The sequence below is a fragment of the Manis javanica genome, chromosome 8 (assembly GCF_040802235.1).
Source record: "Manis javanica isolate MJ-LG chromosome 8, MJ_LKY, whole genome shotgun sequence".
Taxonomy (NCBI): Eukaryota; Metazoa; Chordata; class Mammalia; order Pholidota; family Manidae; genus Manis; species Manis javanica.
In genome coordinates this window covers 124,704,073-124,729,163 of record NC_133163.1, presented here as the reverse complement: position 1 = coordinate 124,729,163, position 25,091 = coordinate 124,704,073, and the positions used below count along the sequence as shown (strand labels likewise).

The following is a 25,091-nucleotide window of genomic DNA, read 5'->3' as shown; positions in this document are numbered from 1 at the left end:
TACCCATCTTAGCTTTTTTTACAATAAACTTTATTTTTGGAACAGTTTTAGATTTATAGAAAAATTGTGAAAATAGTAGAGTTCTCATATACCCAAAATCTAGTTTTTTTCTAGTTATTAACATCTCACATTAGTATCATGCATTTGCTACAATTAACCAATATTGATATGTTATTACTAAAGTTTTTATATTTTTCAGATTTCCTTAGTTTTTATCCAATGTCTTTTCCAGGATCCCACCCAGGACACCACGTTGCAGTCAGTCATCATTCTCCTCAGGCTCCTCTTGTATATAAAAATTCCTCAAACTTGCCTTGTTTTTGATGACTCTGACAGTTTTGAGGGGTGCTGGTCAAGTATTTTATAGAATGTCCCTCTAGTGGGACTTGCCTGGTGTTTTCTCAGGATTAGGTTGTAGTTGAGGGTTTTGGGGAGGAAGACCACAGAGGTAAAGCACCATTCTCATGACATCATATCAAGTGCACAGATGATCGGCACGACTGCTCACTGCTGCCGTGACCTTGATCACGTGGCTGAGGCAGTGCTTAGCAGATCTCTCCACTGTAATGTTCCTTTTTAATTTATCTTAGCTTTTATTTAGAAGCTTAAATTGCTGCTTACTGTGACCCCGGGGAGGTTCTCAGGTGACATGGTTTGCCAGCTTCTTGCATGAATATCTTGTACGTTTCATCTTCTGTGCCGTGTGGCAGCTTATTTCTTACCACAGGCCACCCTCAAGATATCCCAGAACCACCTTATGTTACAGAATAAAGGCTCCTTAGAGGGCATCTGGCCCAATCCTGGATTTGGCTGACAGTGGAATCTGAAACTCAGAGAAGCGGAGAGGTGTGCCCAGTATTACACACCAGTAAAGGAGAATAGAACGGAAACAGGGTCTCCTATGGTTCATTCCAATGCTTTCTCCCCAGACCACGCTGGCCTCTGGTCTTCACAGGGAGACAGTGCTCATTCCCTCATTCCCAACATTTCTTCTGACCACTGGGTTCACTTTATCTTTAACAGGCTCCTACCTGATAGAGTGGGTATAAAGGGGACAGTTGGGGAGGGGGACTGTTGTCTGGATCCTGGCCGGAATTTTCTCAAGAGTTCATCTCTCTGGTACACAGATGGATTCCAGAGGCAGGATGCTAATTACTGCCCTTCAGAGAGACGGTGTGAACTTTTTGTCTCTCTCTGTATTTTCTGCTGCTTTAGAAATCAAAGATATTTTAGAGGCAGCAGTGAAATCAGTGCAATGACACATCCTACCAACTCATCTTATGAAACGACTTTTTAGGTTTTAGGTACACCTGTGCCCAGGATCTTCCTCTGATGTCAAGGCATATCCTGAAGTGCCCATTGTACCTGCTCTTTGCCCTTTAAGCCTTGCAGCAGGCTTTGGTCCAAAATAATATGATCCAACCTGGCTTTCTGTCAAAGTTCCTTTCTTTTCCCTGCTGGGTCTTATGAGAAGGATAAAGGGAAGTTAGGTTCTCTTTCCTTAGCACCATTCACCCTGAGACCATTGGCAAACGACCTAGGGAAGTGGGGCTCACTCTGGGTTGACTTGAGACGCAGCCTTCCAAGAGGCCAGTGGAACTCTGTGAGCCTCTTAGACCAGCCTTAGGCCTTGGGCAAGCATCAGTCCCTGAACAGGAGTCCTGCGTTGGGGCAGCTTGGAGGGGTAGAGAGAGTCCACCCTCGCTTCCACGGGGAGCCCACAAGCGGGAGCCTCGCTTCACCTCCTCAACGACTGGTCTTCCCCTTTATCCCTGGGCTTCAGGCTCCTCATGGAAAAATGGAGGAAACAAGGCTCATACCTCAAGGATAAGATTAATTCAAGTTAAATATATATGTAAAGTCTGGCCCACTGGTGTCTCTCAGTAAATGTTAAAAAAGTTAAGAATAAAAACAATACTAACTCATTTGTATAATGACGACAATATTTAAATGCACTACTGTGCATTTTAGTTCAGTGTGGCTTTGATGGTCAGAGTGAGTAGGCGAGGTGTTATTAATCCCTTTATAGATGAGAAGACTGAGGCCGAGGCTGCGCTTGCCCAGGGTCCCCTAGTTCACTGTGGAAGCGCTGGGAGTGGGACCCGGGGCGTCAGTGTCCATTCGCCTACTACAAAACGTGGCGTCCATACAAGACGCTGGTAGGATAAGTGACACGAGCCGCTCCATCAAACAAATCCAGGTGTCTCAGTGGCCTGGCAAAGAAGAGCCCGTCACTCACATTGCAGCCCAGTGCAGGCTCGCGGGCTAGGGTGAAGGAGGCTCCCGTCCTCACGGTCCTTCTGGCCCTAGGCTGCTCCCATTCTGTGGCTCTTCTTCTGAGTACTTGTAGTCTCCTTCCTTTAGCCAGGGGGTAAGAAAGGGGGAGTGGAGAGTTCTGCCCAGAGGATTATTAGCCAGGCCTGCAAGCGATAACATGGCTTCTACCCCCATTTCCTAGGTGGGACTCTGTTGCACAGTCACAACTAAGGCACCAGATGCTGGCAAACACGGTCTGTGTGCCCAAAAAGAGAACAGTCACCTAATCCAGAAAAGAAGGCCAATGGGCTCACAACATACCTTCCCCCTTTCCCCTTCCTTCACAGCAAGAGGCATGATCGCGTTTATCGCTCCTCCTTGCAGGATGCACGTCTCTCTGATCTGTTGCCTGAAGAAACAAGATGATACTTTTTTTTTTTTTTTTGAGAGGGCATCTCTCATATTTATTGATCAAATGGTTGTTAACAACAATAAAATTCTGTATAGGGGACTCAAAGCACAATCATTAATCCACCCCAAGCCTAACTCTCGTCAGTCTCCAATCTTCTGAAGCATAACGAACAAGTTCTTACATGGTGAACAAATTCTTACACAGTGAATAAGTTCTTACATGGTGAACAGTGCAAGGGCAGTCATCACAGAAACTTTCGGTTTTGATCATGCATCATGAACTATAAACAATCAGGTCAAATATGAATATTCGTTTGATTTTTTTTTTTTTTTTTTTTTGAGAGGGCATCTCTCATATTTATTGATCAAATGGTTGTTAACAACAGTAAAATTCAGTATAGGGGGGTCAACGTTCAATGTACAATCATTAATCCATCTCAAGCCTAATTCTCGTCAGTCTCCAATCTTCTGAAGCATAACGAACAAGTTCTTACATGGTGAACGAATTCTTACATAGTGAATAAATTCTTACATGGTGAACAGTACAAGGGCAGTCATCACAGAAACTTTCGGTTTTGATCATGCAATATGACCTATAAACAATCAGGTCAAATATGAATATTCGTTTGATTTTTGTACTTGATTTACATGTGAATCCCACATTTCTCCCTTATTATTATTATTATTTTTTTTTTTAAATAAAATGCTGAAGTGGTAGGTAGATGCCAGATAAAGTTAGAAAACATAGTTTAGTGCTGTAAGAGAGCAAATGTAGATGATGAGGTGTGTGCCTGTAGACTATGTGCTAATCCAAGCTAGACAAGGGCAACAAAACATCCACGGATGCAGAAGATTTCTCTCAAAACAGGGGGGTTGAGGTTCTAAGCCTCACCTCTGTTGATCCCCAATTTCTCACCTGATGGCCCCCCTGCGACTGTGCCTGTCTTAGGTTGTTCCTCCCTTGAGGAATCTTACCCGTCTCTGGCTAACCAGTCATCTTCCGGGGCCATACAGGGAAATGTAAAGTTGGTAAGTGAGAGAGAAGGAATATTGTTTGAAAAGGTTAGCTTTTTACTTCTTTGCAGATTTATGCCCTGTGGCTTCTATGCCCAGCATTTGTCTTGAGGTATCTTTACCACTTGGAAGAATTATGATACTTGGTGAATTCGGTATGAGGCACGAATTCTATTTAAGGGTTGTAATTACGAAGGAAGAAGAAAAGCTATAGATGTAGCAGACGGAAGATAACATGGGAAGATTGATTATTTCTTTGACATATCTTCTTGTAGAGTACCTTAAGCATGTATAAGTTTTAAACTACTAATTAAATTGCACACACACATTAACATAATAGGAATATAGTTACATAACCAAAGCAGACCTGTAATTACCAGCGATCTCCAGTGAAACCAAGAAAACCAGTTAGGCACCTTAGGCATTTGTGAAAATTGATCTATGATATGATGGATATTGTCCAACTGAACTTGAACAGTCTGAGAGAAATCAGACAAAACAACCCATTCCTGGGAACTGTTCACATCCCGTATGTTCTTTTAACAGTAGATAGTCTGTAGTTGTAAGATTTTGGAGCGCTGCAACTTGCACTTCTCCTAATTCTTGGTTGAGTTCCAACAGTGTAGATCCAGTCAAATTTGTTGTTTTACTGAAAGCACAGGCCAGCTTAGGTATCTCCTTCTTCATTCCCATGGCAAGTCCAGAAAACAGTGGGATGAATGCAGCTACAACTGCAGCATCGCCTGGATCTTTGTTGAGGTTTTTTAATGATCATCTTCTGGTATGTCTCTTCCAGAAAGTGCTGATGTTGGAAGTTCTTCTTCATATCGTATCTTAGTTCATTTTCTGGGTAGCCAAATAAGGTTTTGATCCTCTGTATAAACACAAACAGACCCTTTGCCCACACTTTGATATGCCCTTTATACCATTGTGTAGAACTCATTGGAGGTCACCACACAGGAACTGCTTTTTTTTTTTTAATTTTATTTTAAGAGAAAGGAATATTATCAGAAAAATGTATCTCCACAGCTGATCATCTGACACCCATTAAGTGATTAAAATTAAGGATATTTAAAGCATGCATTAATCATTGATTTACAGTTAGTTTTATCCTATTAGGGAGTAATCCCCTTTTCTTGCTTTCTTTTTTTTGTTATCATTAATCTACACTTACATGAAGGACACTATGTCTACTAGGCTCTCCCCTATACCAGGTCCCCCCCTCAAAACCCCTACAGTCACTGTCCATCAGCTTAGCAAAATGCCACAGAATCACCACTTGTCTTCTCTGTGTTGTACAGCCCTCCCCTTTCTCCCTCCCCCACCATGAATGCTAATCTTAATACCCCTCTTCTTCTTCCCCCCCTTATCCCTCCCTTCCCACCCATCCTCCCCAGTCTCTTTCCCTGTGGTACCTGTTAGTCCATTCTTGGGTTCTGTGATTCCGCTGCTATTTTGTTCCTTCAGTTTTTCCTTTGTTCTTATACTCCACAGATGAGTGAAATCATTTGGTATTTCTCTTTCTCTGCTTGGCTTATTTCACTGAGCATAATGCCCTCCAGCTCCATCCGTGTTGTTCCAAATGGTAGGATTTATTTTCTTTCTTATGGCTGAATAATATTCCATTGTGTATATGTACCACATCTTCCTTATCCATTCATCTACCGATGGACATTTAGGTTGCTTCCAATTCTTGGCTATTGTAAATAGTGCTGTGATAAACATAGGGGTGCAATCAAACTTGATTGCTGCATTCTTAGGGTAAATTCCTAGAAGTGGGATTCCTGGGTCAAATGGTAAGTCTGTTTTGAGCATTTTGAGGAACCTCCATGCTGCTTTCCACAATGGTTGAACTAATTTACATTCCCACCAGCAGTGTAGGAGGGTTCCCCTTTCTCCACAGCCCCGCCAACATTTGTTGTTGTTTATCTTTTGGATGGTGGCGATCCTTACTGGTGTGAGGTGGTATCTCACTGTGGTTTTAATTTGCATTTCTCTGATGGCTAGTGATGTGTGTGGAGCATCTTTTCATGTGTCTGTTGGCCATCTGAATTTCTTTTTTGGAGAACTGTCCAGTTCCTCTGCCCATTTTGTAATTAGATTATTTGTTTTTTGTTTGTTGAGGCATGTGAGCTCTTTATATAATTTGGACGTCAAGCCTTTAACAATATGATACTTTTGACCCCAAGCGATAGGCATGTCTGGTGGAGGCAGGCCCTTGGGGGAGGAGTGGTGTCCTGCCCTGCCCCCTCCAAGCATACCACTACCTTTCCTGTGGAAGGGGTCATAGAAAGCCTGCTCGGCTGTGGGGGGCCAATCTGTGGGCCTTGCTTTGGACCCCATGTCTGCCTGGCGCTTGCTCCCCTGAGAGAGCGCCCATGGCTGTGCACGGATCACACACCTTCAAGGCTGGGTCAGCAGCTCAGAGAAGGACCTCCTGGCCCTAAGGGCCAACAGCCCTGTCAGTAGGTCAGGAACAGCAGGAAAGGGGTTCTACCCCGGCTGTGAGGGGGGCACGTGATGCTGGCTCATTCCAGAGAGCCCCCCTCTTTCCCTGCAGAGTCCTCAGCTCAGCACAACAGCCTTTGTTACCTGGATTGTTCAAGATCTCCACTGTGGGAAGTGAAGTTTTTCTTTCTTTTTTTTTTTAACATGGGAAATGATTTGTAAAACAGCCGATAGCCTTAATGACAAGCCTATTTAGCTGATAAAATTAGCCATCAGAGGAATAACTTATGTTATCCTTTTGCCATAATTTAAATTTATGGCCAACTAGCAGTCATCTCCACAGTAGATGGAAAGGGGCCAAGGTCAAATTCAGCTCCATTCTGCTCCTAAATCATTAGTTTGCCACTGTCTCCTGATTTTTATTGTTACCAACAATGGTGAAACTAATGGAAATAAACATTGGATGCCATCCCAATAGTAGATGGGTCTGAGACAGGCAGGACCGTCTGTATAGATAGCACTAATAGGACGGAAGAAAATTATTGCTATTGCATTAGATACCATCAAGCTTCTGGCCAAAGTGTGCATTGATCAGGCCAAGGCCGTGTCAGTTGTGCTCCACAAACCAGACCATTAAAGGCAGAGATGGGCTGGGTGTGCCTGCCCGGCTGCCCCGAGGGGCCTGGCCCCACCTGGGCGGGCATTAAAAGCCCAGCCCAAAGGAAGGGGCCTGACTCACTCCAGTAATGCGCGCTAAGGGCTTCCCTGTGGATCCCCACTGATCTGGTCAGGTTATCTGATTAGAAATACTTAGCTGATGATGTGCATTAAGTAGGGCTGTGACTGTACTTTCATTCTTCCAAGGTCTCCAGATGGTCTTTTTTTTCCCCACTGGGACAGTTTGCCGGTGGAAAAAATTTGCTTCATCATCAAAGCTAGCATGTACCTGCTTTCTATTCCAGAGGCCCAGAACCTGTGAGCCCGGGAGAGCTTGGGTGCTCTGGGTGTCTCTTCTTACCTGTTCTCAGCAGTTTGACTATGGAGTGTCTAGGTATGGGGCTCTTGTATTTATCCTTAGGTTTCTCTGAGTTTGTTGAATTTGTGCGTTGATGTTTTCTCATTCAATCTGGAAAGCCCTTGGCCATGACTTCTTTATTCATTGCTCCTGTCCCACCCTTTCATTCTCCCTCTGGGGGTCTGATTTCACATTAGAGCTTTTGATCATGTCTCATATGGCTCCCATACCCTGCACTGCTCCCCTATTCTCCCTTTTTTTTTTTTCCTGGTCGTAAGTTTTGATATTTTTCTATTGACCTCAAGTTCAGCAATCTTATCTTCTAGGAGGTCCAGTCTGCTGTTAAACCCATCCAACTGAGTACTCCATTTCAGATATTGCATATTAAAGTTCTAATCGTTTCCTTTATTCCTTTTATAGGGTCTGTTTCTCCACCGAAATGCGATATCCATTTTGTCCATCTTTCCCCCTACTTTAATACATTCATTGCAATATTTTGAAGTCCTTGTCTGTTAACTCAAATAATTACATTTGCAAATTCAAAAATTCTAAGCATCTTCTTAACTGCTTTACATCTTGACAATCCATCACTGTTTCCTGCTTATTTGCATGAATAGTAATTCTTAGTGTGTGCTACACATTGTTGATGATGCATTTGGGAGGTCCTGATTGTGTCATCTTTCCCTAAAGAGTTGGCCATCTAGGAATGTGTTGCTTGAGCAGGGAGCAGGGGATGACCCTCAAGACACCATCAAGAGTTCATTGGCACCTGCGTGTCGTTCCCTCCCAGACAGGTTCCAGAGCCAGTGGGACTTTGCCGTAGCTGAGAATTCAGTGAGTCCACTTGCCTTACTGAGCACACAGTGACATCAAGGTCCCAAGGTCAGAGTGAGAGGACAGTGATGGACCGAGAGCCCAGGCTCCTGCCTCCAGCCTTGCTTTTCCCCCGTGAGGGGGTCTCCTGCTCCTTCCGGCCCCTGCTGCTGTGAAGCTCTCCTGTACTCTGTTTGAGCTGGGTCACTTCCATCTTATCCATATGGGTTCTGGGCCCAGTTTGGCTTCTGATTCACCACGTGGTCCTGGCCATGTTCACAGAAGGGGAATCAAGAGCTAAGCTCTGAGGGTCCCAGCTAGAACATCCTGACAGCCCCCCGGGTGGTCACAGCCCATGACCAGAGCTCACAGCCATTTAGCCTGCCTGCAGTTCCCTTGTAAGGAGACAGTCACCCCTCTTCAGAGGCAGGGATGAGAGCATCCAGCTACCCTGCACCCCCAGGTATGGAGCTTGTAAAAATATACCCAGAGCAGGTTGTCGCCCCTCTCACCCCCATTCCAGTCCATGCCCGGGCCAACACTTTCACCTCCTCCATAGTTTCCTTATCTCCAACTCCACTGTTTCCACCCTAGTCCAAATTCTGGCCATCTCTGGGCTGGACAGTGCAGTAGCCTCCCATGTGGCACGCCCACACCCACCCTGGCCCAGCCCTGTCCAATCCATCCTCCACTTTGCTGTCAGCATGACCCCTCTGGAATGCTCATCTGAATCACCAGGCCACCACCCACCCCACCACTCTACCCTTCCTTCAATGGTTTCTTCTTGTTCTTTAAATAAAGACTGAAGTCCTTAAAGCATCTTACTGTGGCTACAAGGCTCTGCCTGGCGTGGCCTCTGCCAACCTCCCCAATCGCTCTGAGCTGCCAGTCCTCTGTCTCTCAGACACACCGTGCCTTCTTTGACCCAAGTGCCACCCAGAGCCAGCCCTTGGGACTCTCACAGGAGATTTATTCCCTGAAGTGCAGCAGATAGCCCCTCTCCCTGGGGCCACCCAGGACTCACTTCCAAGCTGGGAGAGGTATTTTCATTCTAAACACATAGCAATTTCAACATAGGCCTCACCATGTGTTACCTGACTTCTTAGTGAATGAATGAATGAATGAATGAATGAATGAATGAATGAATGAATGAATGGGAGAACTAACTTGTGGTTCATCTCTGTACCCTAAAATGTGTTTCAGTGTACATATCTATGACTGCATATGTGGGCTTGGGGTGAGACAAACCCTAGCCTCTGGCTGTCCAGCCTGAATTCCAGTGGGACACTCATGGGCAGCTGTGTATCAATTACAAGTTATCAATAATGCATCTATTCAGAATGGCCTAGGAGGCCATTAGCTGGGCCTGCCAGCCCTGATGAGCAGCCTTGGAGAAAGTGGGCTGGTTATGCCCATGGGAAGTTCAGGTCAGCCTGGCCAGGAGGGACTCCCAGTCCCAGCAGAGCTCAGGAGAGTTGTCTCATTGCCCGTAAGTGACAACTGACACCTTGCTGGCAGGGCAGTGGCTCCAACCCTCTCCATCTGCACAGAAGGCCACCTTATAATAAGCCATCGTTATTTTCTAATCCTCTGAGACCAGTGGCCCTGTTTCACTACTGGATTGTTGAGGTCTAGACACTGAGCCCGTCTGAGACCAGAGGTAAGGCTGTGTCCATGACTAGGACAGGACCTCAGTGTGTGAGCAGGGTCAGGGTTCAGCATCGGGACTCAGCTTTGGGTTTGGGTCGGGGCTGTTTCTGGGTAGAGTTAGGGCTCAGCCTAAAACCACAGAATTGAGCAAAGCAACAGCAGTTACTGAGTGCCTGCTATGTACTGGGCAATAAAACAGACAAAATCCCTGCTTTTACAGAGATTATATTCTCTTGGAGGGTGAGGAGAGGAAGTGGTGTGCTGGAGTTCTCACTGGCTCGTGAAAGCCAGTTGTGCACATTTCTTTCTCATTCTGCGTGACATCGTGTTGGTATTTGCAATCAGCCATGGTGGGAGTATTTACACCACAGAGATTAGCCTACACTGCAAATTAGGCTTCTTGTGCTTGTTCATTCATGACCACTGTAGGAGAGAGGAAAACCGGTAAGCAGTCCTTAAAAGAAAAGGACAGAGTGACCACATGTATTTTATTCTTACCCGAACTCCACTAAAATGATAGTAAAGACAATAATCATAAGCACATATAAGAATTAAGAAACTGTTTCTTTAAGTCCTGTCCATCAGGACAAAGAGGATAGAGATGTCAGTAGATCTGGGGAAAACAGAGAGTGGATGAGAAAGCGGTAACTGATTAGAGAGTGGAGAATTATAACTAAGTGCCTACAAGGGACAGGGAGGAAAATGGGCTAATTCTCCCCTCAGAACCTTAGAGAGTTTGGGAGGAAGGGGGTGAATCTGAAGCTGACCACAGGGGAGGGGTGTGGCTAAAAGTCTGTACACATATTTGTGTACAGATCATGCACAGCCTAGAGACCGGACTCCCCCACCCAGATACCCCCTACAAGAGTCAAGAGATTTGTCCTCGGGAGAAATAGAACCATAGGGCTCTTGTCTTGCCAATGGGTTTCAGCCCCGGGCAAGTTCGCTATGGATTCAATGTGACCAAAGAAATTGACAGCAAACGTTCTTGGGGTGAAAGGGTTATACCCAACTTTATTTCCAGGTGGCAGGTCAGTCACTAGCATCCCGTTCACTCAGAGAGAGTCTGCATGCAGCAAGCCGGTCTCTGCCCCTGGGCCCCTCTGTCTGCACAGCCGTGCTCTGGGCCTCTGTCCTCGGCACTGCCACCACTCCAGCCTCTGCTCTGCTCTCCTGCAGCCCTGCAGCCCTGCCACCGTGTTGCGCCCAGAGCACTGGGCGGAGCTCTTCATATAGAGTCAACAGCCATGTATTGTCCACAGGTGTGCAGTGAGCTAGTCAACCAGGGCCAGGTGAGAATCCTGCCACAGGAACTCTCATTTTATCCACAGCTCTGCATGTGGGAACTGGGCCAGGAAGGAGCCTGTGGGGAGGTGTAGGGCTGAAAAGGAGGACAGAGTGAAAGTCCTTCCATCAAATGATGGGACCTTCTGCCGCAGCCCCCACCCTGCTTCTGGCACAGAGGCAGCTTAGGCAGTATGCTTATGAGCCCGGCAACACTAAGTGGTCCCAGGGACAACACCTGTGGACAACATTGGGAAGTTGTCCAAGCCCTGGTTTGCTGCCTGGCCATTCTAGTGTTGGTGAGGGCTTTGTGTATTTCATTCTCATCAAAAGAAAAATAAAACATTAAGACAAACAAAAATATGAGAAGGTGCTAAGTGGAATGTAGAGAATTCAAACAGGTGATGTGACAGAGTTCCTGGGTGGCTGGCTTCGGTGGGGTGGGAGAAGTCCTCTCTTCGGGGGAGCTGGCCGTGTGAGCTAGGAACAGAGAACACAGCTGGGTAAGTGGCCGTGAGCCCAAAACACACTTGGTGTATTTAAGGAAGGAACTACAAAAAGGCCTGGGCCTCAGGGACAGGGCAGGGAGAGTGAAGGAGTTGGAGTGGCCAGGTTCAGCAGGGCCAGAACAGGCACCTGCTTTGTAAACTAAGTGGAAGGAGTTTGGGCTTTTTCCCAGCTGAGCTTTATAGACAAGGGGGTGACATGATCTGATCTGGGTTTATGAGGATCCCTCTGACTCCTGTTGGAGAAGCGGCAGTGGTGGGCGGTAGAGGCCGCAGCCATTCAGGCGCTGGAGGTGGAGGGCGGTGGGCAGGCTTGGGGGAGCACTTGGGAGCAGACTGGATGGCGGGGTGAGGGAAGGTGAGGAAGGAAGCAAGGGCGATGGTCACATTTATGGCAACAGCCAAAGTGAGAGGAAGCCGCCTGAGGAGCAGGCTGGGGGCACAGTGAAGTGCCCTGATTGGGCCTGGTCGTTCGGGATTCCCGGGACCTAGTTCTGTGTTGCTGTCGGGTGGGGAGTTGGACACAGGCCCAGCATGGCAGGGGGGGCTCAGGGCCAGAGACTGGGCATGATGGGCGAGTAGGTCAGCTCCCAGGTAGGGAGCCCAGGCCCGGGGCCTCCCTGGGACACTGTCCCGCCCCTCACCCCCCACCCGCAGCCAGGCCTTTGGGGATTTGACCGGAGGCTGTGCAGAAGCCACGCAGCCTGAACTTGGAACACTAGGCAGCAGTGCAGGCGCCCCTTGCTGCTGAGCCCACGGCCGCCTTGGCGTCAGGCCCAAACTTGACCTTTGCCCACAAGGCCCAGGAAGGCCCGAGTGTGAGCAGCCATCTCTACACACACCCGAGAGGCATACGGAGCCTCTTTAGGAAGCTCTCCCCAACAAAAGGGACTAAATCAAAGTGCTTCAGGGTCCTATGAAGCATCCAAGTTGTGGAAGAGCTCTGTGCAGTGAAAACCCCATTTTTACCAATGAGGAACTTGGCCAGTAGGCCGTGGGGTGCGACCAGATCCCCGCCCAGCAGCCCTGGGGCACTTCCCAGACGAGGGCCGTGGTGTTCACGGAAGACAAGGGGCCCGCCGGCGGCCAGGGAGCACGTGCTGCCAGATGGGCCCCCAGGCCTGGTCACGCTGGCCGTGCCCATCCTGGGCTTTCCTGTCTTCCATTCATCACCTGGGTCAGAAATCTGAATTAAGGGGTTCACTTTGATGAGCAGCACCTGGGCCGGACTTTTTGGCAGTAACTACAGCCGTCTTCACGCCCGGTTTTCCCAACTCCTCCTCCAGCGCTCCTCCCACAAGCCACGGTGGCCTTGTAGCCGCGGGGGGGCCCGACCCCACGGCATCAGGGGCGGGACACGGGAACACACTGTCCCTCGGAGGTGGCTCCATGAACGTTGAAGGTCTCTGCAATCAGAGCTTTTGGGAGATGTGCAAGGAACGCCCCGTCCAGCCTGCGGGTGCTCGGCCCACTCCTCCCCACCCCCCAAAGAGCTAAGCACCCCGACTTCATGGCTGGGCCTGTGCTGCCCACCACCCACCGCCCCTCTCCGTCTTGCAGTTTGAGGTCCGGCAGCTGCGGGCGCACCTGGCGCAGCAGGACCTGGACCTGGCTGCGGAGCGCGAGGCGGCCCTGCAGGCCCCGCACGTGCTCAGCCAGCCGCGAGGCCGCTACCAGGGGGTGGAGGCCGGCACGTGGGCAGTGGAGGTGGCCGCCGAGAGCATCGCGGAGGACCTGCAGCCCTCGCAAGGTGAGCGCGCCCCTGGCCTCCCTCGGTCCCGCCATGGGGGCCCCTTGCCCCCCACCCCCCTGATCTTGGAGCTCTGGGGAAGTGTCCTGGACCTGGGACATGTCTCCCTGCGGCGCTGCGCCCCCTCTTCGGCCCATGGTTGGGGGCCCCTCAGATCAGTGCCCTTGGGACTGCCTTTCTGAGCCCAGGAGAAAGTGTTTTAGTCAAGCTACCTTGACTCGAAGTCCTCTTAGTGGCCTGTGCCTGCTTCATATGAGCCACTGGCAAGCTTTGCACACAGTATCCCCCTTTCCTCATGGCTACCGCTGGAGGAAGTATGACTTTCCTGTTCTATGAAGAACTGAGACCCGGCAAAGTCGCCCAAGGCACATCACAGCTAAATGGTAGAGGAGGCCTCAAGCTAGAGGCCTGGCACTTTTCCTACTGGACTTCCTGGCCCACCAGAGCCCAGATAATAAGCACAAAACTGGGGCCAGAAAACCCAGCATCTTACAGATGGTAGCAAACTGATGTGCAGGTGATATTACTGGAGGAGGGATCACGGGCCGTGACCCAGGGCAGAGTACTGCACAGAAGGCCAGCTCTCTGCCTTGTATGAGGGCCTTCACCTTCCTGGGCCTGGGTGCTGCTAGCTGTCAACCGGCAAGAATGCTGGGCTTTCCTCGCAGAGTCCCGAGGCTCCGGCAAGGGGGTGCGGGTGGCCCCCAGAGCTGCAGAACGTGTCAGGTAGAGGGCTTCTGTGACGGGCTGAAAACACCCTTGCCTGCTGGCCCAGCCACGTAGGTTTGGGGAGGCTGTGTTCTGATAGCCTGAGGCTAGGGATCAGCCTCAGCACGGGGGTTATGGGGGGGACAGGGATTGGAATCTGTGGCCAGTACAGAGCTCAGAGGGGTCTTGGGAGCATCAAACATTGGTCCTTCTCCCTTTCCTGCTCATGTCTGAGTCCTCCTTGCTCAAATCACGCCTGAAAATATACCGCTAAAATGATGGTTAAGGGAATTCATCACTTGACCAAGACATTCTTTGAAATACGGCCTTCCCCCAATAATCCAGAATGCACCCCTAGGTTCACACTTTTTACCAAAAGGTAAGGGAACTAAGATTCATGCAACCCTTCCAAGGGAAACTTTTAATTAATTAATTAACTTTGGTTTAATTAATCTACAATTACATGAGCAACATTATGGTTACTAGACTCCCCCCATCACCAAGTCCCCCCCACATACCCCATTACAGTCACTGTCCATCAGTGTAGTAAGATGCTATAGAATCACTACTTGTCTTCTCTGTGTTGTAGAGCCCACCCCGTACTCCCCCCCCACATTATACATGCTAATTGTAATGCCCCCTTTCTTTTACCCGCCCTTATCCCTCCCTTCCCACCCATCCTCCCCAGTCCCTTTCCCTTTGGTAACCGTTAGTCCATTCTTGGGTTCTGTGATTCTGCTGCTGTTTGGTTCCTTCAGTTTTTGCTTTGCTCTTAAACTCCACAAATGAGTGAAATCATTTGGTACTTGTCTTTCTCCACCTGACTTATTTCACTGAGCATAATACCCTCTAGCTCCATCCATGTGGTTGCAAATGGTAGGATTTGTTTTCTTCTTATGGCTGAATAATATTCCATTGTGTATATGTACCACATCTTTATCCATTCATCTACTGATGGACACTTAGGTTGCTTCCGTTTCTTGGCTATTGTAAATAGAGCTGCGATAAACATAGGGGTGCATCTGTATTTTACAAACTGGGCTGCTGCATTCTTGGGGTAAATTCCTAGGAGTGAAATTCCTGGCTCAAATGGTATTTCTATTTTGAGTTTTTTGAGGAACCTCCATTCTGCTTTCCACAATGGTTAAACTAATTTATATTCCCACCAGCAGTGTAGGATGGATCCCCTTTCTCCACAACTTCACCAACATTTGTTGTTTGTCTTCTGGATGGTGGCGATCCTTACTGGTGTGAAGTGATATCCATTGTGGTTTTAATTTGCATTTCTCTGATGATTAGTGATGTGGAGCATCTTTTCATGTGTCTGTTGGCCGTCTGAATTTCTTTGGAGAACTGTCTGTTCAGCTCCTCTGCCCATTTTTTAATTGGATTATTTGCTTTTCGTTCGTTGAGGTGCGTGAGCTCTTTATATATTTTGGATGTCAACCCTTTATCGGATCTGTCATTTATGAATATATTCTCCCATACTGTAGGGTACCTTTTTGTTCTCTTGATGGTGTCCTTTGCTGTACAGAAGCTTTTCAGCTTGATGTAGTCCCACTTGTTCATTTTTGCTTTTGTTTCCTTTACCCAGGGAGATATGTTCATGATGAAGTCACTCATGTTTATGTCCAAGAGATTTTTGCCTATGTTTTTTTCTAAGAGTTTTATGGTTCCATGACTCACATTCAGGTCTTTGATCCATTTCGAATTTACTTTTGTATGTGGGGTTAGACAGTGATCCAGTTTCATTCTCTTACATGTAGCTGTCCAGTTTTGCCAACACCAGCTGTTGAAGAGGCTGACATTCCCCACTGTATGTCTTTGGATCTTTTTCATATATTAATTGACCATATATGTTTGGGTTAATATCTGGACTCTATTCTGTTCTACTGGTCTCTGTTCTTGTGCCAGTACCAAATTGTCTTGATTACTGTGGCTTTGTAGTACAGCTTGAAGTTGGGGAGTGAGATCCCCCCCCCACCACGTTATTCTTCCTTCTCAGGATTGCTTTCGTTATTCGGGGTCTTTGGAGGTTCCATATGAATTTTTAGAACTATTTGTTCCAGTTCGTTGAAGAATGCTGTTGGTATTTTGACAGGGATTGCATTGAATCTGTAGATTGCTTTGGGCAGGATGGCCATTTTGACAATATTAATTCTTCCTATCCAAGAGCATGGGATGAGTTTCCATTTGTTAGTGTCCTCTTTAATTTCTCTCATGAGTGTCTTGTAGTTTTCAGGGTATAGGTCTTGCACTTCCTTGGTTAGGTTTATTCCTAAGTATTTTATTCTTTTTGATGCAATTGTGAATGGAGCTGTTTTCCTGATTTCTCTTTCTATTAGTTCATTGTTAGTGTATAGGAAAGCCACAAAGTTCTGTGTGTTAATTTTGTATCCTGCAACTTTGCTGAATTCCGATATTAGTTCTAGTAATTTGGAGTGGATTCTTTAGGGTTTTTTATGTACAATATCATGTCATCCTCTTTACCCATCTGGATTCCTTATATTTCTTTGTTTTGTCTGATTGCCGTGGCTAGGACCTCCAGTACTACGTTGAATAACAGTGGTGAGAGTGGGTATCCCTGTCTTGTTCCCGATCTTAGAGGAAAAGCTTTCAGCCTCTGGCTGTTGAGTATCATGTTCGTTGTTGGTTTATCATATATGGCCTTTATTATGTTGAGGTACTTGCCCTCTATGTCCATTTTGTTGAGAGTTTTCATCATGAATGGATGTTGAATTTTGTCGAATGCTTTTTCAGCATCTATGGAGATGATTGTGTGGTTTTTGTCCTTCTTTTTATTTATGTGGTAGATGCTGTTGATGGATTTTCGAATGTTGTACCATCCTTGCTTCCCTGAGATGAATCCCTCTTTGTCATGGTGTATCATCCTTTCGATGTATTTTTGAATTTGGTTTGCTAATATTTTGTTGAGTATTTTTGCATCTACATTCATTAGGGATACTGGTCTATAATTTTCTTTTTTTGGTGGGGTCTTTGCCTGGTTTTGGTATTAGGGTGATGTTGGCTTCATAGAATGAGTTTGGGAGTATTCCCGCCACTTCTATTTTTTTGAAAATTCAGGAGAATGGGTATTATTTCTTCTCTGTATGTCTGATAAAATTCTGAGGTAAATCCATCTATCCTGGGGATTTTGTTCTTGCATAGTTTTTTGATTACTGCTTCAATTTCTTTGCTGGTATTTGGTTTAATTAGATTTTCTGTTTCTTCCTTAAGTCAGTCTTGGAAGGTTGTATTTTTCTAGGAAGTTTTCCATTTCTTCTAGGTTTTCCAGCTTGTTAGCATATAGATTTTCATAGTATTATCTAATAATTCTTTGTATTTCTGTGGGGTCTGTCATGATTTTTCCTTTCTCATTTCTGATTCTGTTGATGTGTGTTGATTCTCTTTTCCTCTTAATAAGTCTGGCTAGAGGCTTATCTGTTTTGTTTATTTTCTCAAAGAACCAGCTCTTGGTTTCATTGATTTTTTTCTGTTGTTTTATTCTTCTCAATTTTATTGATTTATTCTCAGATCTTTATTATGTCCCTCCTTCTGCTGACTTTAGGCCTCATTTGTTTTTCTTTTTCCAATTTCGATAATTGTGTTGTTAGACTATTCATTTGGGATTGTTCTTCCTTCTTTAAATATGCCTGCATTGCTATATACTTTCCTCTTAAGACTGTTTTCGCTGCATCCCACAGAAGTTGGGGCTTTGTGTTGTTGTTGTCATTTGTTTCCATATATTACTTGATTTCTATTTTAATTTGGTCATTGATCCATTGATAATTTAGGAGCATGTTGTTAAGCTTCCATGTGTTAGTGAGCCTTTTTGCTTTCTTTGTACAATTTATTTCTAGTTTTATACCTTTATGGTCTGAAAAGTTGGTTGATAGAATTTCAATCTTTTTGAATTCACTGGGGCTCTTTTTGTGGCCTAGTATGTGGTCTATTCTGGAGAATGTTCCATGTGCACTTGAGAAGAATGTGTATCCTGTTGCTTTTGGATGTAGAGTTCTGTAGATGTCTATTTGGTCCATCTGTTCTAGTGTGTTGTTCAGTGCCTCTGTGTCCTTACTTATTTTCTGTCCGGTGGATCTGTCCTTTGGAGTGAGTGGTGTATTGAAGTCTCCCAAAATGAATGCATTGTGTTCTGTTTCCTCCTTTAATTCTGTTAGTATTTGTTTCACATATGCTGGTGCTCCTGTGTTGGGTGCATATATATTTATAATGGTTATATCCTCTTGTTGGACTGACGCCTTTATCCATTATGTATTGTTCCTCTTTATCTCGTTCATTTCTTTGTTTTGAAGTCTGTTTTGTCTGCTGCAAGTACTGCAACACCTGATTTTTTCTATTGTTTGCATGAAGTATCTTTTTCCATCCCTTCACTTTTAGTCTGTGTATGTCACTGGGTTTGAGGTGAGTCTCTTGTAAGCAGCATATAGATGGGTCTTGCTTTTTATCCATTCTGTTACTCTGTGTCTTTTGATTGGTGCATTCTGTCCATGTACAATAAGGGTGATTATCGATAGATATGTAGTTATTGCCATTGAGGCTTTGGTTTTGTGGTTACCAAAGGTTCAAGGGTAGCTTCTTTGCTATCTAACCATCTAATTTAACTCTCTTATTACCTCATTAGAAACAGTCTGATGATTCTTTATGTCCCTCCCTTCTTATTCCTCCTCCTCCATTGTTCATATGTTAGGTGTTTTATTCTGTACTCTTTTGTTTGCTTTGTTTGACTGCTTTTGTGGATAGTTGTTTTTATTTTTTGCCTTTAGTTAGTATTTGGTTGGTCTGCTTTCTTTGATGTGATTTTATTTTCTCTGGAGACATCTATTTAGCCTTAGGAGTGCTCCCATCTAGAGCAGTCTCTCTAAAATACCCTGTAGAGGTGGTTTGTGGGAGGCAAATTTCCTTAACTTTTCCTTGTCTGGGAATTGTTGAATCCCTCCTTCAAATTTAAATGATAGTCGTGCTGGATACAGTATCCTTGGTTCAAGGCCCTTCTTTTTCATTGCATTAAGTATATCATGCCATTCTCTTCTGGCCTGTAAGGTTTCTGATGAGAAGTCTGATGTTAGCCTGATGGGTTTTCCTTTGCAGGTGAACTTTTTTCTCTCTCTGACTGCCTTTAATACTCTGTACTTGTCTTTGATCTTTGCCATTTTAATTATTATGTGTCTTGGTGTTGTCCTCCTTGGGTCCATTGTTTTGGGAGATCTGTGGGCTTCCATTGCCTGAGAGCCTATTTCCTTCCCCAGCTTGGGGAAGTTTTCAGCAATTATTTCTTCAAAGACACTTTCGATCCTTTTTTCTCTCTTCTTCTTCTTCTTCTGGTGCCCCTATAATGCAAATATTGTTTGGATTGGTCACACAGCTCTCTTAATATTCTTTCATTCCTAGAGATCCTTTCATGTCTCTCTGCGTCAGCTTCTCTGTGTTCCTGTTCTCTCATTTCTGTTCCATCAACAGTCTCTTGCACCTCATCCCGTCTGCTCTTAAGTCCTATTGATTGTTTCATTTCTGTGATCTCCCTCTGGATTCATCCCTTAGCTCTTGCATATTTCTCTGCAGATCCGTCCACATGAGTATGATTTTTATTTTGAATTCTTTTTCAGGAAGATTGGTTATATCTATCCTGCCAGGCCCTCTCTCTGGCATCGTCTGAGTGATTTTTGACTGGAGTCGGTTCTCCTGCCTTTTCATGGCAGGTGGCGCATGTGTCATATGGGAGAACAAAGTGCCTTCTTGCCTGCTGGTCGCCTGGCCCTTCCCCGCTGCCTGTGCCTGTTACCTGCACAGGGAACAGTCTCGGATACTCTCCTGAGTTGCCATGGGCGGGGCGCACCTCGGGAGAGACTAGAGCGCTGCAGGGGCTCGCAGACGCACCTGGTGTTTTCTTCTGTGAGAACAGTGCCCGTTCATGCCTTCCGGATCTTGCTGCAGCTTCCTCTGCCTGTGCCGATCAACCGGGTGCAGCGGGTATCCTCTGGGTCAATCACCTGAGCTGCCGTGGGCGGGGTGAACAGCAGGACAGCCTAGGGCACTGTGGGGAGTTGCAGACATGCCGGGTGTGTTCTCCTGTGAGAACGGTTCCCCGTTGCGCCTTCTGGTCCTTGCTCCGGCTTCCTCTGTCTGTGCCGACAGCTGCACACCGGTGGCACCTCTGGGTCTGTCCCAGTCAGCTGCGCCCTGGGAGGAGACTGTGTGGTTGCTGTGGGTGGGGCTGCTCCCTGGCTGCTCTGCAGCTGCGGCAGGTCAGTCGGTTTGCTTCCAGCACCAGTGGGGGTGGGGCTGAATGGCAGGCTGCTTATCGCCGTGAGGGGTTTCAGAGCTGTGTTACCACCCAGGGGGTTAGGGCGCCTGAAGTTCCTTAAGATTCCCAGCCTGGTGGGCTGGGTGTGCCAGGACGATTTTGTCCAGCTGTTAAGCCCTTGTCCCATTAAGACTTAAAAAAGCACCCGCCTTTCTTTGGCCCCAGGGGAGCCGGCTGTGGGGACCCAGTCGCAGTCTCCGTCTCGGATTTTACTTTTCCTTTCCTCTAATATCCATTACACCATGCGATGTGTGTCTGTGCTCCCGGTGCAGATTACTAGGGCTGGTTATTTAGCAGTCCTGTGCTTCCACTCCCTCCCACCCTGATTACTTTCCTCCCGCTGGTGAGCTGGGGTGGGGGGAGTGCTCAGGTCCTGCTTGGTCACAGCTTTGTATCTTACCCTTTTTGTGAAATGCTGAGTTCTCGCAGATGTAGATGTAGCTTGGCTGTTGTACTGTATCCTCTGGTGTCTCCTTTAGGAATAGTTGTATTTGTTGTATTTTCAAAAATATGTATGGTTTTGGAAGGAGATTTCTGCCGCCCTACTCATGCCACCATCTTGAGCCGTTTCCTCCACTCACTTTTCCAAGGGAAGCTTTTTACAGTGTGATCTTGTTTCATCCTCATATGTCCTTTCTCTTATATGAAGGAGGAAACAGACCCAAAAATAAGGAGAATTTCACAGGGTCACACACAGGAAATGATGGTGCTGGGTTTTGATCCCAGGCTGTGGGAACCTGCAGCCCTTGATCGAGGACCCACTTCACCTTGGCATGCTGTGTTCCCCTTGCCAGGGCACCGAGTACAGCAGGCAGGGTGGGGAGGCAAGAGGCCAGCGCCCCAGACTGCCGCCCGGCGGCTCCATGACTGGGGGCTCCAGTTCTCCCTTCTGTAATGCAGACTCCTAACTCCAGCTCTGTCTGCCTCACAGAAACATGAGGAGCTGCAGGGCTGAGAAAGCTCTGTAGGCTGTAAGGCACGGTGAACAGATTTTGGGAAATGGGGCAATTGCTGTTATGACATTTGAGAGACCTTCAGCTCGTAGAATTATAGAATTCGGGGGTTAGGAGGGACCTCTGAATTCAGCCCTTTCAGCCGATGCACTGACCCCATCTGTAACCCCTGCCAAGAAGCTTCATGTCCTTAGCTTGCCTTCCTTTAAGAACAGGCACTGCAGACCAACAAGGGAAGCACTGCTAACTCAAATCGAAATGGCTCTGCCTGTTAGAAAGTTCTTCCTGAGCTGAGCTGCCCCTGGTGTCCGCCTCTCCACTGGCCACAGCTTGATGTGTCTGTCTGTGGGTGACCTCCCAGCTGAGGCCTCCTTTTTGAGACTGGCCCCAGTGGTTTCTCCTCCAGGGACCGTCCCCTGCATCCCCACAGCCAGTCCTCAGGGACAAGGTCTCCCAGCTTCTGCTGTGCTGCCCCTTCCTGAGCACACCAATGTTGTGGCCACTCTCACAGTGATATCCAGACTCAACTCAGTTCTTGGGGGGCTGCAAGGCCAGGGCCAAGTGCTGAGGGGCCACCACTGCTCTTCTGTTCTGTACCCCGTGACACCAGTGATGTAGCCTTTCGGTAGCTGCCTGGCCTAGGCTCACCCAGCCCCACATTTCTCCACATGGCTCCCTGTAGCACATTCTTGGGCAGTTAGCTTTGCAGACCTTTACGTTCATCTGTGTTCAGCTGTGGATTGTTTGGTTCTTGCCTTTGCCCCAGTTGCCAGAGCTCTGCAGACCCTGACTCACAGCCCACCAGCGACCCTGCTGGCCTTGCTGCCTGCACATGTCGTGAAACATGCCCTGTCATCATCCCTTTTGCTCAGCCTTCCTTATTTCTGGACCTCACCCGGCCCTTTGACCTCAGCTTTGCCCCCATAGGTGCCCTCTATAATCCTGCATCCCCTATAGTCCTACACAACACACAGTGATCTTTCTAAAATTTTCATGTCATCCCTGACCTTGGTTGGTGTTTGCTAGGGCCGCTGAAACACACTGAAGTGGCTTCAACAGCAGGAGTTCACTGCCTCACAGTTCTGGAGGCTGAAGTCTGAGGCCAAGGTCTTGGCAGGGCTGGTTCCTTTTGAGGGCCGGAGGGAGGCTCTGTTCCTGCCTCTCCCCTTGGCTCTATGGTTTGCTGAGGATCCTTGGCCTTCCTTAGCTTATAGAAGCACCACCCCGATCTCTGCCTTCATGTTCACAAGGTGTTTTCCTTGTCTGTCTGTATCCAAATTTCCCTTTTTATAAGGACCCCTGTCACGCTGGGCTAGGAGCTTACCCTCCAGTGTGACCTCGCCTTAGCTACTTACATCTGCAACAGCCCCCTTCCCAAATAAGATCACATTCTGAGGTACTGAGGGTTAGGACTTCAACATATATATTTCAAGGAGACACAGTGATTCAGCAGGTGGCATATAAGGTCGCTGGTGATCTTGTCCCTGGCAGCCTCCCCAGCCTCATCTCCTTCCACTCCATTTTTATTTTTGCCCAAGTGAAGCGAAGCATCTTTTGGTTCAGTAAGTGCTGTGTGCGTTGTGTTCCTGGCCAGTCCCAGGGTGGTCCTCCTTGATGGAGCGGAGTGACCTGGAGGAGCCCCTTGCTCTGCCCGCAGCAGTGGGGACCTGCTTGTCGCTTGCAGCCCATTTCAAGGCTGCAGCTCACCTGGGGCCTGGGCCCGCCCCATGCTGTTCTCTCTTCAGGTGTGCCCACCTGTAAGCAGCTAAACTCAGGTAAACATGTCCAGTCCAGCCACACATTCCGTGGCACGTCTCTGTCTCATTAGGACCCTTAGCTCCTGAAATAACAGCATGGCCATTATTGTCCTGCAGCTGAAGACCTCCAGGCCCTGGTCACCCGGTGTCACATTTGGGTCCACAGGCCTTTAAGATCTGGGCTTGGAGAGTCGGCAAACAAACCAAGCCTTTAAAATAATCCCACGCGCCCTAGGAGTGCTGTGAAGCTCTGATTCCCTGCCTCTCCATTCTGCTCTTCTCTCTGCAGTCCCTGTAGTGGGCAACGTCCAGGAGGAAGAGGAGGAAGGCAGAGTAAGAACGGAGAAAGCTGGGTCAGACTTGAGGCCCGTTGAGGGTCAGTTTGACCAGCCAGGGGGTGTCCCGCGGTCTGTGCTGACCTTCCTGGAGATGCGGGGAGGGACAGTGTCTCAGGCCTCCCTAGAGTGCCGAACATGCATCCTGGGGACCCCTCCCCTCTAATCCTGGGATCCTACCCCTGCCCTCCTTTATCTCCCCTACGACATCCCCCACCTGCCTGCTCTCTGGAGGCATCCCTGCCCCAGCCTATACGGCCACCACTGTGCATTCCACCATCTGCCACTTCACCACCAGCCCTCCGAGTCATCAATAGCAAAGCCAGTGTCTCTGAGGCAGAGGGCAGAAGCTTGGGGAGATAGCAAGTGGCATGCATGATTTACAGCCTCGAATGGGCCAGGGAGACAGGGCATCCTTAGCTGATCTCTCTGTGACCAGCAGCTGTGTCCAGGGAGGGATTTCCATGACATTAGAAATTATGACCAAACAAGCTAGGGGCGCCCTGGGCTGCTCTGGAGCTGGAAAAAGGTCAGCATTTGCTGCTAACAATGACCTTCGGGCCAGTGACGGCTCTAAGGCCCACCCGTGTCACAGTAATACACAGAAAGTCTGAGGATTAACCTGCAAACATGAGCACTAAGTCTCAGAAGCCCCTGGAGAGTGCCTTGCTTGCTGGGGGCAGGCAGCCCTGCCAAGCAGCTCCTGCCCTCTCACAGTTGCCAGCAGGTCACAGACTAACTAGGATCAGCTTCTGTTTAGACTTGCTCCAGCACAAATCATTTTTAAAACCCAGGCTGCAAAGTTCCAGGCTTTGGGGCCTGCCAAGTTCACTGTGCCCCTGTGTAGTCATTAATACTTCCCTCCCAAATTTATTAGTTTTGAGGTTCACCTATAACACACGAATTACAGCCCCCAGTGGGAATGCCACAGTTTCACGGTATATCACAGTGAACCTTGTGTCCCCCCGCCCCATGCTGCGCCAGCGCTCAGATCCCCCCAGAGGTGCACCAGGCCAGCTGGTCTGGGCCTTCCCTCCGCCAAGCAGAGCTGGCACAGTGTTCACCCCTGGGAGAGGAGTGGCCTGTGTGCTAATGGAGGCAGGTTGAGGTTTCTGCTATCGCTGGCCTCCTAATGTGTTTACGTCATGGGGGGCCCTGCAGATATGGGGGAGCCCTGGAGTTGTCAGTCTGGACCCGGGAGGGCCTCACACCAAGTTGCAAAGAAGCTGCAAAAGGGTGAGTGGTATGAGGAAAGAACATGGGTTTAAGACTCACACTCGTTCCGGCTGTTCTGTGGCCCTTGCTGCGGGGACGAGGCCATTCTCCGCAGGATGGCATTTGGGTCTCCTGTCGTCTGCTTCTCTTAATGTTCTCAGGCCACCTCTCCTCTCTCTCCATCCTTCCCACTCCTGTCAGGTTGATGAACCAGTATTTGAGACCCTGTTCTCATGTCATCTCCCCTGACTTGGACAGCTTTACCCCCTCTCACTGGTTATGCAGTGACTGTTCATTAAGTACCCATGTGCCAGGAATCGTGTGTGTGGTGAGGCAGGCCCAGCCCCCCTGGGCCCATCCCTGTGTGTCCTGGACCGAGCTGAGGGGCCTTCACTGAGGGTCAGCCTCTGTGGCTGGCTGAGGGGCTCTAGATGGTGCTTGGAGACGTTACACTGAGAATAGCATTTCTGGTGGCCCTGAGAATCTCGGGTGGTTTCAGAGACTCCGGCCATCCAACCAGTGAAAGCCCTGAGGTACTATCTCCACAGCCCTGACCTCAGAGGTGAGGACCCTGCCCACGTCCCACATCAAGCTGGTCGCTTCATCAGAACCTGGATCCCTGATACCCAGTCCAGCCCAGCCCTGGAGCAAATG

General features: G+C 48.0%; 1 protein-coding gene across 1 annotated transcript in view; it reads left to right on the top strand.

Moving 5' to 3' along the window:
• Positions 1-25,091, top strand: part of TMEM266 (transmembrane protein 266) — a 170,471-nt gene that overhangs the window by 142,592 nt on the left and 2,788 nt on the right. Inside the window, 1 exon segment of the mRNA XM_073212231.1 lies at positions 12,958-13,147. Coding sequence (XP_073068332.1) covers positions 12,958-13,147 — 190 coding nt within the window.